This window comes from Haliaeetus leucocephalus, unplaced genomic scaffold (assembly GCF_000737465.1).
Source record: "Haliaeetus leucocephalus isolate CR32 unplaced genomic scaffold, Haliaeetus_leucocephalus-4.0 Scaffold240, whole genome shotgun sequence".
NCBI classification, from domain to species: Eukaryota; Metazoa; Chordata; class Aves; order Accipitriformes; family Accipitridae; genus Haliaeetus; species Haliaeetus leucocephalus.
This window is the reverse complement of record NW_010972676.1, coordinates 3009230-3020980: the sequence shown is the minus strand read 5'-3', so window position 1 is coordinate 3020980 and position 11751 is coordinate 3009230. Positions and strand designations below refer to the sequence as shown.

Below are 11751 nucleotides of genomic sequence, written 5' to 3'. Positions count from 1 at the left end.
GGGCGGGGGGGGGGGGGGGGGGGGGGCAGGGGGTGCTTCTTTTTGTTGGGTCTCACCTGACTCGAACCCTCTTTGATCAGGAACTGCTTCCCAGTATGGATGGAAACACAGTATGCGTGGGGGCAATCAGCAGGTCAGTTGGATTCCATGGCGCAATCCTGACCCAAAGTTCATCACTGAAGTAGATGCCCTCCGCTTCAATATTAATCAAATCTATGCTGCACTGCTCTCACTCAGGAAGCCTAATCCCCGAATCCACCCAATTCTTTCAAGTAACATCTCAACAGCCCAGACACAGAAGGCCAAAGTGCTTTGCTGGGGCTTCTCCCACCCCCAAAGAAGGATACTGCACCACAGCATCAAACACTTGACATTTGGTGGAAACAAACCTTTACAAACCAGGGAGAAGGTGCAGAATACTGCAAAACTCATCTCCAACATGCGGCTGTGCAGCAAACACTATTTAGGGTCATCTCTTACAATAATGCGCCTCAATGGACTGCACAGGTAAGTGCAAGTGCCAAAACCATCCACATCCCAGCAGCAGACGCACTTCTGTGCAGACAAGGAACCTGGTGAAATCCAGCCAAGATGTTCCATACACGTGGTGGTGGCTGCCAGCTGCTGGGGGTGATTCAGAGGACGCTCCGGGTGGTGACATCATGCCTAACTGCTTTAGAGCAAGAATGGGATGTTTCCATACAGCAGTGATCTCACACGCCATAACATCCCGCACAGTGCTCAAGACTGCGAGGGTGATCTCATGCCACCTCTAGCACATGCCCAATTTATCTGAGACAAGGCCATTTCTTCTTGCTGCTCAACATCTGATCCAAGCTCGAAGTGGAAAAGCACTGGGCTTAAAGTCCACTGAACTTTAAACAAGCCTGACTTTGATCTGGCTCAGATCAAGCTTTAGGTTAGAAGTTACTCATTCCTTTTATTTAAACAAATCTGCCTACTTTTACTCCACTATGCTTTTAAGGGACAAGTTTTTAAGTTTTTTATTTGGGAATGCCACCATAGTCTCATGGGAGCTGATCCTAGGTGACCCTTCATCTCAACTTTCCTCCCTTTTCTTACCGAAGGGATCCTTACCAGCAGTGTACCTCACGCTCTGTTTCACCATCTCCCCTTCCATGTTCTCAGGAAGGGAGCTCGGCTGCTACCACACCATGCTTTAAGCTTGCACAGGCATCTGAAGGCAGTCCTGGCCATCCTGGGGTCTCTTGAGAGGAGGCACACAATTTCTTTTCCATCCTCAGGCCATCATATCAGTAGCCCCTGATGCAAAACTGGCAGAGAACCCCCAAGCCCTGGGTATGCTGGTTAGAGTATCTCCTCTGATGTAGAAGGAGCTGCAACGCTCCAATATCAAAGCAAAGAAAAACAACAGAGAAGCCTAGCAAAGCCCTCTCACACTATTTTGGGATTATTAATTTGCATTTCATTAGTCTTTTTGTTCTTTTTTTTTTTTTTTTTCCCAAGAATCAGGCCAATTCAGCTAAGGTTCTTCTTCCACTGAAATGTGTCTCTCTTTCCACAATATGTAACAAATACATATATGTAGGTACTTATATACCTATTCCCACCTATTTTTTAATTAGGTAATAATGCATTCACGATACAATAAGAAATTGATATTGCTGAAATAATAGCTTTTTCATAAGCTGACCAACACACATATAGGTCAGAGTTGTATGTCATCAAGGGAAATTACTTTTACAAGCCGCCATCTTTGAATTTTTCTTCCTCCTTCTGAAGTTATTAAATATAGAAATCACTAGTTTAAAAAGTGCACCAATCTGATGAGTATTTTCTGAAGTCTGTTAGGAACAATGATTTTCAATTTTTTTCCCCAAAGTACGGGGGTAAAAATTATAAGCCTGCCGCAGTTTTTAGGTTCCTCTCACTTTGGGTTGTGTATAAAGCCTTACCTTGTCTGAATCTCCGTAAGGCTTTATCTGTAGCCATCTCAAATAGGGTGGAGCATCAGTGCTTCAGAAATGAGCACACTTGCAGCTAACCTCCTGTACGCTTTTTGGGAGGTCTTTACAAGCTGACCAAACATCACAGCTCTTTCAGAGATCTCGGCAGATTACCGCCCAAAGAGGTGAAAAACCATTTGTGTGAGAGCAGGGAAGCCGAGCGGAAATTTCCCACGCGCTCTGTCCAGAGGCGCCAGCTCCCCTGAACTCTTTGACTTCGCCAGGGCACCGCTACTGCCAGGAGAGATGAAAGGGCTGTGCTCTGCATCGTCTGATCAAACACTCGCACAGCAGCACTGGTGGTTAGCGCTTGGCAAAACCGCTCCTCTGACTGCAGTGGTACTTAAAAAAGCTATTTTTAAGAGACCAAGGATGCACAGCACTGCGTGGAGCCAGGAGGAGGGCTGGAGATGGACATATGTGCTACCCACGAGGAACTGGGTGCCTTCCTACTGTGTGCGCATCTCCAGGACTCTCTCTTTCCTCCTGGGAAATCCTTCCTAAGGCCCTACACACCCCTGCCAGCATCGGCACCACATGAGGCGATGCCCTCATTTCTGTGGTCTTTCCCCACAGTGCAGTGGTAGGCAGCTGCCCTCCTGCCTTGGTGAGAGCCGTACACCCACCTCCAGCCCTCCTTCCACCCTCCACAAACCTTCCTTGTTGGAAGTCCTTCCCTGATCTGCATTTTTGGTCAGCTTTTCTCCTACCTCTCCCAGAGAGATGGGAGAGATGCGTGCAGTGCCTGTTCTTGATGAGCAGAGGACACGAGCCCAGATGTTTCAGAGCTGGTGCAGGAGTCCCACAGAATGCTTCAATTGTGAAGCAATGCCTGAGATGGGGGTCTTCTGCTGTAGTGTACCGCAGCGTGGACTTCATGCATATAAGACAGCAGAAGCCTTGAATATCCAGAAACAGGCTGATACCAGAGTGGCCACCAACAGCCAACTCCTGATAGACAAAGCTGCCCCAAACAGATAGCACTGGAGGAGCCATCTCTAAATCACATGAAAAACTACAGCAAAAACAAGCAGATGGGCTGGCACCGCACTTCAGCATCAAGTATGCAGGATTAATTACTCTGTTAATCTTACACAATACGATTACATATGCATCATCCTATTATCATTACAGGGAACTGCGTTCTAGTACATGGTGCAAGGTTTTGCTGAGGGTGCTCCGCTGGTCTGGACACCCACCTTGGAGAACCATTGCTAAACCTGGATACAACACACCGAAGCACATCCCTGTCCTTCTCTCCTCTGCCTTTGACCATCCAAACCTAACGTACCAACAGTCCCTCTCCTCAAACAGGCAGGCTCTGCTCAGCCACAAGCCGCTTTCTGAAGGAGTAGGGGTCAGAGGCTCCCACACAGCTACATGGAGCACTGAGGGGTAAAGCAAGTGTGTGCCTGTTTTTGGTTTTACTCCCCTATTTCAGATGTGCCCAAAGGCGGAAAAAGAAAAGGCCCCTTTAAATTTCAGATACTAACATATCAAACAGCGTAACTGCTGACAAGAGGGCTGGGCAGACTGAGAGATACAGGTCTTACAGACCAAATGTATCACTTTGCTGGTTTTCAAATACTCAACTCCCCCAACAGCCTTTGCATATTACAAGCCAGGCCTAACCAGGCTGCCTAGTCTGAAACCGTATTTAGTAACAGAGAACTGGGTTTGGCTGTTCAACAGGAAGACTTCTGAGCATTTCAAAAGGGGCTAAAGATTTTGTCCTGGCACAAATGGAAGGTAACTCTTCAGTTCAGTGTTACCAAAACACATTAAGAGAAGGAATATCTCTGCACTAAAAGTGAACCTGTGCTTGAGAGGTTGTCTTGGCCTTAGATTTCAGCTGTCCCAAAGACTGGCATCCAACCACGGCCAAAATAATAGTAGTCATTCACTGCTGCAGATCTGTACTTTGCACATGCACACAGAGCTGCCACGTGCTCCCACACCTCCTGAGAGAGGACAACTCCCATGACTACACAAGATCCTGCTATATCACCAGCCCACCTGAGGTCACACCCCAAGACACATCTTTATCCAGCAAGCAGAGGACTTTCACAGAGGAACAAGGACAAAAACAAAACTAACCCCCTCCCTTGTTTCAAAAAAAAAAAAAAAAAAGTAGTAGTAGTTTTACAGGGGCATTGCTCTATGGCTGACCTGCTTTTTTGTTCCTCTATTCTATACCCAAATCCCACCTAACCAGAAGTTAAGCTGTCTCCAGCTTAGTTTCCTTCTTCCCCCATGAAAAAACCAGCTGCCAAAGATGCCCAAGGCAATGTGCCACACTTCCACTCGCCTACCTCCAGCAGTGTGTTACCACTCCTGCCAACACTCCCCAGGCCCCATACTGCTCCGTCTTGACACGCGTGCAAATTTTGGCTGCTCTCTGCCCTCTTTGGGGATGGAAATCTAGCAGCCCCCAGGCAGGCAGGCTGCTGGAGCTCTGCTACCCCAGCCCAAGCGTTTCAGTTTGCAATGCTAAAGGTAATACAACACTGGGAGGGAGAAGTGTTCCCTGGCCAGAAACAAAGAAACGGTGGCGCATTTTCTGTATTAAAGATTCAGGTTTTAAGCGGAGGAGAGGCGATTAGCATGTTTCCAGCAGAGGAGGAAGCAGGGAGCAACATCTGGCACTCTTGATGCCAGCAAGTTAAGGATTTAATGAAGCAGCTATACAATGAGGTCCTCCCAAACCTTCTTCACACATGAAAACAGGCATAAACCCAGTACTTGTATTTGCAGTCAACTCTAAAAATGCCCCCTACCAAGTTAACTTTCCCATGCACAAGAGAAAATGGAGGGGGTCCCAGCATCACCACATTCCCCAGTCACTGCAATGGCTCAGGCTGCCCAGCAGTCTTGCTTTGCATGATCAAAACTTTATGGTGTACACTAATTGTATGCCAAATGGTAGCAGTGGTCACACAACTATTGGACTAATCAGGCCCAAAGCTGAAGCACAGAGCTCTAGAATATTCAGTATGTGATACGGATCTTTTGGACTAGTTCGTCATCCCGGGCGGCAACTGCTGAAGGCTTGCAGCACTGCGATAAGGGGCAGGATGCTGGTGGAGAAGAGTGACAGAAAGGGAAAGTAGTGGCACCACCAACAAAAGCACTTCGGGCATGTTCAGCAGAGGTCAGCTGTGAAAGCAGCCGGGTAATTACTCTAACCTAGCACCACACCAGCAATATACCTTTCTAGAGGACTGGGGTTTCTGGGGAAAGCCCTAACTGAAATGAGCCCGCAGCACACATCTTATATTAATTTTATGCAAGTCAGAATAATCACTGGATCTTAGACATGTATCTTTGGAGCATAACCAGTATGTATCAACACCTACAAGGGCTCCCACAAGAAGCAGAATAAATGTTGCATTTTGCTTTAAGAGAAATATAGGATAGTTGCAAGGGGAATGGCAGAGAATGCTTCCCATTTTCTTTACCATCCTCCCAACTCCACATGCAATACAAGACAGCCCCAGTGCAAACAGCAGTGCCTCTGAATGTACGTGGCCTTGTCACGCCGACAGCAGCCGTGCTCTTGCTGCAGGCATGTGAAAGGGAAAAGAGGGGCAGGGAAAAGAAGAAGAGCCATGGTCATCACCTTCATCTCCAGGTTCCTTTGCTTTCCACAGCATTTCCTCTCAAACCCTTCCAGGCAGAAGCAGATTGCCAGGTAAGATCTGCAGGAGATGCCACCACAGGGAGCACATCCGTGCTCTGCATGCAATTCTTCATACTCCCATCTCCCTCTTAATCGAGTTCTCTAGCCTAGGAAAGAAATTAAGGGGAAGATGTTAGACAGCCACATCAGACTGATCAGAAACCACCAGACTGGTGACTACAACCACCAGCTGGGACCACACCGCAAGTCAGCAGTGACATGGAAACGCCCAGAGCCTGCAGATGCTGCTGCACCCACACCATGGGCGAGGGAGTCCTGGGTAAGACCAACAACGAGCTGCCAACACCTTGTGCTTGAGTAAAACAGCACGCAGAGCCTTATTTTGAAGGCAAAATATGCTGCTGAAGACCTGCTGGCTGCAGATCTCCCCAGAGTCTAATGCCAGGAGCCAGGGTCGGGGACAACTGGTAATGCCGAGATCAGGGAAGCAGAACTCACCCTCAGCACTGGAGTTCTGGGTCCCTAAGGAGATCTCAGCAATACAGCCTGTATAAATGCATGTGCAAAGCCCCTCCTGCGGATCCCTCTCCCACTGAACCATTAATAGCAAAACCCACTGCCTACACTGATGCAACACAGCAGTGATGCACTGCACTTATCTGATGACCCTTGCTAGAAACACAAAAGAGCCTTTACAGAGTTTATTTTTCTAACCTCTCCCCTACTTCTAAAAGAAACTCAGCGTAACTGCAGCACATGTCCTAAAATCCTCTTAAATAAGATACTAATCACAAGACTGTTTAGCAAGTGAGAGCACACGGTCTGCTCAAAAAACACTGCCTCCCACAATTATCCTGCCCTGGGCAAGTTTCCAGTGTATGTGCATGGCCTGGCATATGTTTCACCCCTGAGTCCGGCAGCTCAGCTTTCTGCTTTCAGCAGGGAACCCAAGCACTCACAGCTTAAGGAGAGGTCCTAATATGCTGACAGCCCACATTATGCCAGCTTGAACCATCCAAGGACCGTAACCCACTGCAGCACATGGTGGCAAGGGAGGGAAAGCAGTGTGAAAAAGGTAAGCTTGTGCTTTACAAATTTTGGGTGATGAGGAAAGGGAGGAAGATAGAAAAAAAGAGTGTGGTAAAAAGCAAGAAAGGAGGAAGACAGAAAAAAAGAAGAGGAGTGCTCCTTGGTGCAAAGAAACACTGGCATGCAATGCCTTACCACAAGCGCTGAGGTCCCACCAGCGCCAGCCTGTGTAGGTTCTTGCCGGGTGAGAAAGAACGAAACTAAAACAACACTTGAGGGTTAGGTCAAAGGGGAGAAAAACAGACAGAGCTGGCTGCCAGACTGAAAAATACCTTTCTTTGCTTCTCCCAGCCAGCAGTGGTACCTTGGCACAGCTGCAACCTTTGAGAGCCACCTCACCCAGCGAGGGATCAGCCATCACAGCAAGCAATTAGAGCCACCCTCTGGCGAGGAAACTTGGACAGGCAGACCACAGGACAGCTGTAATGCAGTACAGGAAGGTTGGATGAGTAATGGTGAGCCTAAGCCCCAGCACATTTACATGTCAGGTTAGGAAATCCCCAGCCAGCGAGCTCAGCAGCAGGATCCCCTTGATGCAGGCTGTGCTCACATCAGGCTTTGTGGCCTGCAGTAAGGGCACATTTAAGTTCGGGAAACAATACAAACAGGAGAGAAAAGGGATGCAGAGGAGCACAGGCGGTCGAGCAAGCCCTGCACACCCGTCGTCCAGCCACACAGCACTCCTTCAGGGACATCACTTTTAAAAATGTATGACAATCCACCTCTGACTCCCCACTCCCGCCCAAGTCTGCCTTTATACGTGACTGAAAAGTGAACCCAGAGATGCCATCAAAGGCGTGCAGTTTCTGCCGTGGCAGCGCCTGGAGCAGCCGCAGAGCTGGAAGAGGAAGCGCAACAGCCAGGCTGCGGCTGCCGGAGCTGCTCAGCTGTCCGCCCACTCCCTCCCACTAACAGGGTGTGATGCTCAGAAATATTCACCAGCATCTCTGGGAAGTAAGAGGATCGAGGGGACATGTGCCCTTCACCACAGCAGGATAGTGACATTGCCTGCTCAGGAGCACCTCTGGCAGCCCGGCTCCTTCCAGATGTGCACAAAGCCCATGCTGAGAGCCACCAGCTGCAGATGGGCAGTGTCCCTCAGCAGAGCTCAAATCCTCAGCAGTTGTCCTACAAGCCATGAGCACAGGAGTGATCAGGCCTCCTTGCCTTCTGGTGAAACCCGAGTTTGACAAAGTCGTCAACACAGCACTTCTACAGGGCAAGCATTTGCACCACCAGGAATACTAGCAGAGAGTTAACGGAAGAGAAGATACCTTGGAAGATGCCAAGTAAGTAAGGACCCAAAATTACCCCCTCACACACAACAATATTGTAGAAATTATCACTAATTTATCATTAATTCTTCTTCCCTCCTCAGACTGAAGATCTGTATGAAAAGATACTGGAGGATGCTGGAGGTCCAGTACCAGCCCAGGTGAGTTTATCTGCCTAAAGGGAATTAATTAATATCCTAGTAACATCCAGGATCCAGTGTGACAGGTATGTGCACTAACAGTCAGTAATCACAGATAGTGGGACCAGGAGGCAAAAGAAGGCAGCAAGCTTCCGTTATCGTTCAGCATCCCTCCCACTGGCAGCCAGCAGAGACTTATGGCTTATCTTCTTTCTCCAGGTGAGAAATTATTTCTCCTTCCCACCTTACCCAGCTGCAACATAACCAATTGCCTGATGACTGCTTTGGCAGAGGAAAACCTCCTGCTGCCTGTGTTCTTGTAAATGAGATTGTATTTGTTTATTGCTTAATTGTTAATGCTGATTCATCCCAAAATTAGAAGTCTTGCCACCACAACTCTTCTACAACATAATAATCCAAACCCTGCCTGTCGGGTTAATTACAGTTAAATGGAAAAATCATTAAACTGCTGCAGAGCAGCGCACCATCCAGGAGGGCCGCCAGGCCAAGCGGCACAGCAGCTCCCTCTCGCCAGCAGCGCAGAGCGGGTGCCAGCAGGGCCGGGAGGGCACCGACACATGCTGCCACAGGGTGTCCTGACAGGGAGCAGGGACACAAACACACACCACCACTAGCAGAGACAGCTGCACCCCCGGTCACATCAGTCAGATGAAGAGAAGATGCGAGGAACGAAGGAGCCTGGATAGGGCAGGCTTACCTGACACAGCCGAGCAGGACGTGAAGCCCAGACAAGGGCTCAGCCAAGAACTCAAATGAGATGCTGAGGAGCTTCAGGCCAGGGCTGGTCCATGAACACAGCTAAGGCAAGGACCTGGAGGTGGGCTGGGAACAAGCTTGAGAAGAGGCAATGGCTGGAGCAATTACCTGCCTCTCGGGCCACTGACAGAGCCCACAGCTCCCCAGGTCACTAGTGCCAACCAGCCAACAAGTCCTCTCCACAAAACCAATCCTCCCCACCGATGGTCCATAGAGAAGACAATGTTTCATTACGACTGCCTGCTGATCACTCAAGTGGCAGAAGTCTGTGCAGTGGACGTAGGAGCCCAGCCCCTGGCATAACAGCCCTCTCCTCTCCCCACACATCAAAAAAGACATTATAATCCTGCACCTCGTTTTGTCACAGCATACCTCCTTCACCCAGCAGAAGCACGTGCTGAAGCAAGGTTCTACCTGTTTGGGGTTTTTTCCACCAAATAAGTAAAAAAAAAAAAAAAAAAAAAGGTGTAGTAAGGCACAAAGGCCAGATAAAGTGCCATGAGAGAGGCAAATCAGCTGCCAGAGAGAAGTGATTCCTGCCTTGCTTCTGTTAGAGCTGCTATGAAACCAAATAAACATCTTAAAATAAAATTTTCACGTCCCTTATTGCCAGACCCTTGCAGAAGGTCAGACCCATGGGCTGAGTTGTCAGCATCAGAACTGCATTTCACGGACATCAGAAATTATTAAGAGGAGTGAAGTCCTAGCAATCTCCCAGAAGAGCACCCAGAACTGGCTGGGTACCTTGTGTGTGCCTCATCTACGCAGAGATGCTTTCCAACAAACACACTGCAAACTGCAGATGCTCAGACATTTATGAGGAGCCCCACAGAGAAGCATACTGGAGAACTTACATTTCTGTCCTTGGGGCAGGGTTTAACTGCACAACAAGTAAAGCACAGCCTCAGAGGAGGGGAAAAAAAAAAAAAAAAAAAAAAAAAGAACCACAAATACACATCCGTTTTGCACACTGAGCAAGGCAGCATCAAGCCAAGAAGCAGCTGTGAAACCACGTAGTCAGAACCTGTAGCACACACCCAAGTCAAATTTGGGCTGTGTAAGTAACTTAAATGCTATCCTGCCTTCTGAGAGCCTGGCTTTGCAACCCTTTTGTCCTGCTACTGAGACCCAGATTGACAGCTGAACAATTCTACAAGGACATAGGAATACTTGATGAACCTGCCATTACTACAACGTAAACTGTTGCATTTATACATAATTTTTTGACATGGCTGATGCTTCTAGTATACCACCTCTGCTACAAAATAGAACCTTCTTATAAATAAATTATAATAGAAAATAAAATCAAAGACATGAACATAAGTCTGAGCTACAGGAATTCCATGAATTGCATTCATTTTCAGGGGACATAGCTTTGCTTGGTTTTGATGCCATCAAGAAGCTATCGTTGACCCTTACTCCTGCTTCACAATACTGCAGGAGAAAGACTTCAGACACCAACCACTGCTGAAGCTGAAGAAGCAGAAGGCAGCAGTTTCCAGTAGCAGTAGCACTGTACCAGCTACTAGGAAGACAGTTAACTCTATCCCAGCTGAAACCAGGACACAGGGGAAATACAAAAGTCCTTCCACTTTCATTAAAGACCCATTCCCCTTTATTTAAGCAAATTCTAGGACAAGCCTAGGGCTACTGCAGATCGCTGCAATTAATTCCAGTTACACACATATGCTGGGCAGCTTGTGCTTCGGCAAAAGAACGATCATCATCTCAGAGCAACAGGTCTTTGCAAACACTGGAGAAATTCAACGGCACCGCAGAAGACACAGAAACCCAAACAGCATCCTTTCTGCAGAAGAGAGGCTCAGCAGCCAAGAAAGCAGAGAGCGGTAAAGGCACTCACGTGGTGCCTTCGGCAGGGATTTGGGGATCATGCGATCACCACTGCTAGACCTTAACCTCTGCTACCCAGAACAGCGTTACAGCCCTCAAGGGCAGCAACTGGAAATCCAGTTACTGATTGCTATCTTGGCCATACGCCTGGGGAAACACACACCTGAGTTGTGACTTTATCAGGATATGCTAGCGAAGAAATCCCCCACTATCACACTGCCTTCCCGTGAACAGAGCTAGAAACTTGCCTAGCAAGTTCAGGCAGGGCCTCCTGTTTCCCACGCTTCACCAGGACACAGTGCAGTAACAGAAACACAGCCAACCCACACAACAGCCATGGTTCAAGCAGGAGCTACACCATGGCCATGAATAAAGGTTACCTGTGCAAATTATGGCTAATCCAATCTCTCTCACCCAGCAGCAGCCTCACCCAGGCAATATCCCAGCAGGATCCTTTTTCCACACCTACCAGCTTCGCAAAAGTTTCTCACCGCTTTCCCCAGACAAGGTACTGCAAGCGTGAGCAACATTTCCATTTCAAACCCAACTTGCTTGAGAAAAACTCAACTTCCTCGATCCCCCTCCCCAAACCAGAGCTGAAGAACTGCTTGTTTTCAGTGACCAACACCAAAGTAGCTTCTCCCAAGGCTTTTTTTAAGGGGGTAGTTTTTGCAGCTCATCTGCTCTGAACCCGTACACCTACTTTTTGACACAAACATACAGCTAATGGTCTCCTGGTAACCAGCTATAAAAAATTTCATTAGAACTACTGATAACACCAGCAGCTAAATTCAGTTCGGAGAAAAATAAGAAATATTAACTACAGAGAAGAGAGGCAGGATGTATCTGGACATTTGGAGGGGTTTGTTGGGGGTTTTTTCTTTGGTTTTTTTTGTGGTGGGTTTTTGGTTTTTTTTCAATTCTAGAGTTTGTTTTCATGAAACCTAAAAGAATGCAAGCAAAGCGGGGGGGGGGGGGGGGGGGAAAAGCGC

At 48.0% G+C, this 11751-nt stretch overlaps 1 protein-coding gene across 3 annotated transcripts in view; it reads right to left on the bottom strand.

Annotated features, from left to right (window-relative positions):
• Positions 1–5769, bottom strand: part of ST6GAL1 (ST6 beta-galactosamide alpha-2,6-sialyltranferase 1) — a 32739-nt gene extending 26970 nt beyond the window's left edge. For all 3 annotated transcript variants that reach the window (XM_010568244.1, XM_010568241.1, XM_010568245.1), the window contains exon 1: positions 5608–5769. Coding sequence is in view for 1 of the 3 variants with exons in the window: in XM_010568245.1 (XP_010566547.1) it covers positions 5608–5641 (34 nt within the window). In the remaining 2 variants the exon portion in view is untranslated. The remainder of the gene's footprint in view (positions 1–5607) is intronic.
• Positions 5770–11751: the final 5982 nt, after the last annotated feature.